This window comes from Sinocyclocheilus anshuiensis, unplaced genomic scaffold (genome assembly GCF_001515605.1).
Source record: "Sinocyclocheilus anshuiensis isolate Anshui unplaced genomic scaffold, SAMN03320099.WGS_v1.1 scaffold181, whole genome shotgun sequence".
NCBI classification, from domain to species: domain Eukaryota; kingdom Metazoa; phylum Chordata; class Actinopteri; order Cypriniformes; family Cyprinidae; genus Sinocyclocheilus; species Sinocyclocheilus anshuiensis.
In genome coordinates this window covers 1233627-1235812 of record NW_015540898.1, presented here as the reverse complement: position 1 = coordinate 1235812, position 2186 = coordinate 1233627, and the positions used below count along the sequence as shown (strand labels likewise).

At 38.9% G+C, this 2186-nt stretch overlaps 1 protein-coding gene across 3 annotated transcripts in view; it reads right to left on the bottom strand.

Moving 5' to 3' along the window:
- Positions 1 to 312: 312 nt before the first annotated feature.
- Positions 313 to 2186, bottom strand: part of echdc1 (enoyl CoA hydratase domain containing 1) — a 4318-nt gene continuing 2444 nt past the window's right edge. For 2 of the 3 annotated variants that reach the window (XM_016486844.1, XM_016486843.1), the window contains 2 exons: positions 1404 to 1484; positions 313 to 1106 (listed from right to left, as the gene is read on the bottom strand). In XM_016486844.1, the coding sequence (XP_016342330.1) occupies positions 698 to 1106; positions 1404 to 1484 (490 nt within the window). In that variant the 3' untranslated portion in view covers positions 313 to 697. The remainder of the gene's footprint in view (positions 1107 to 1403; positions 1485 to 2186) is intronic. The other variant, XM_016486846.1, reaches the window with a different exon arrangement.

The following is a 2186-nucleotide window of genomic DNA, read 5'->3' as shown; positions in this document are numbered from 1 at the left end:
TAAAGTGTACATATGCTCATTCAAAAATGTTGTCAAGTAGAGAAAAAAAGTTGCTAATATATTTGATACTCAGTAAAACTACAAAGTAGCCAAAGATACTCGAGTACAGTGACTAGATATGTAGGCAAATTACCTCGTTACCACAGTGACTGGGCCAAGTTTTTGATCACCCAATAGGATGAGGTCAATCACTTGAAGCATGGTCCTTCACTGAAGATCATTATGAAAAATATTAAGAATTTAAAAGCAATAACACAGCCACACAAGCTTGATAGGACTGCTGGTAAGGAGAAAAAAAAAGTATCAATGCAAGTGATTTTTTTATATGTCCACAATGAGACATGGTGATGCAGGACAATTCAAAATGTGAACATTGTGTTTGATTCACCCTGGATTCATGGATTTTAATTAGCCGATACTGCTTTATTTTCCCCTCAGGTTTATCATTTATGCAGAAAAAGACAAAAGTGTACACTACTATAAAGGACTGCATTAATGTGCATAGATTCTTGCAATCACAAAACTTTGAAAGATACAGCACTCAGATATTAATATACTAATGCATACATGCGCAAGTTGATATGAACTCCGCAAAGCAATCCAGGAAGTTTTCTGTTACTTCTACTGATCTGAAAATATAAAGTTCTTCAAGCATATTTGAAACAGTTTTAATGTTGTGCAGCGATGATGATTGCAGTCACTTATGTTTAGGTTTTAAAGCCAGAGCCTTGAGATTGGCCGGGCCGCCCCATACTGTCCCAAACACACTTCTCTCCGTTTGAAGGGCTTCGGCCAGGGGAAGCTCTCTTCCTGAGACAACAACCCTCTTCACCGCCTGGATCACTGGGGCCGGGCCCTTAATGAACGGACTCAGCCACTGCTCGGCGTGAGCCAGTGCATTTCCCTCGCCAGAAGAGCAATGGAGCACCTCATCAACCAGTCCCATCTGTTTTCCAAAGTCTGGATCAACTTTTTTAGCGCCGCTCAACAGTTTCAGGGCATTCTGGCTGCCAACAATACGAACTAGTCTTGCAGCTCCTCCCCATCCAGGTACCAAACCCATGTGCTTATGGACAAACTGGATAACACCATCAGACGTCATCAACCTGGAAATGGAAATAACGTTCTGTTCCAACAGGATATTAAAGTACAACTCAAAGGGGTCATATCAGGAGGAATTCAATTTTCCCTTCATCTTTTGAGATAAACTGGCTTGTTGAAACTTACTATAACTTTAAGAATACAAATCTCCTTCCTCACTCCAAAAAACATCCAAACTTTTCAAGTTTCAAGTTTGTATCTTTTGTAACATTATAGGTTGACTGCACGGAATTTAAAAAATGATAATAATAATATGACTCATTTAAACAATTCTGCATGTCAAAACTGGTGTGCTTTTGTACCTGAAGTCGCAGGCAGTGGTGAGCTCTGCTCCTCCACCCAGCGCTCTTCCCTCCACCAGTGCCACTGAGATGAGCGGCAGCCTGCCGGAAAGAACAGGAGTTTAGCTCGGATTCATCACCACAGGACACTGGAGAAATCAAACGGATCTGCACAGGTGTGAAATTAATTAGGTTATCATGTTTTCTTTGTGCATCATCATATTCTACACACTACAGACTGTAACTGTGTCCAAAATCACCCTTATGTACATTATTACACTAGAGTGCATCAATTTGTAATGCACTTTTAAAATTAAAGGTATTTATTGGCAACTATGGTTCTACGAAGAACCTTTAACATCAATGGAACCTTTCCATTGCACACTGGTTCATTACAGTGAGAAAAAAAAATCTTCAGATTATTGATTAGTTCTTTAGAGAACTATTCCCTGAAATGTTCTTTGGGAAACCAAAAATGGCTCTTCTATGGCATCACTGCAAACACCTGCCTTTTGGATCCTATATTTTTAAGAGTGTGGGGTACCGAAATCATTGTGGAAATTACTGATTGCACTTATTCAAACCCATAATGCACTGCAAAATGACTGTATGACCAATGTGCAAAATCCCTAATCCACTGTGGGGATGTTTTATTTATTTATTTATTTTTTGTGGTAAATGTTTATGCAGGTAAGCTGCATGTATATATACAGTGGGTATGGAAAGTATTCAGACCCCCTTCAATTTTTCACTCTTTGTTATATTGCAGCCATTTGCTAAAATCATTTAAGTTAATTTTTTTTC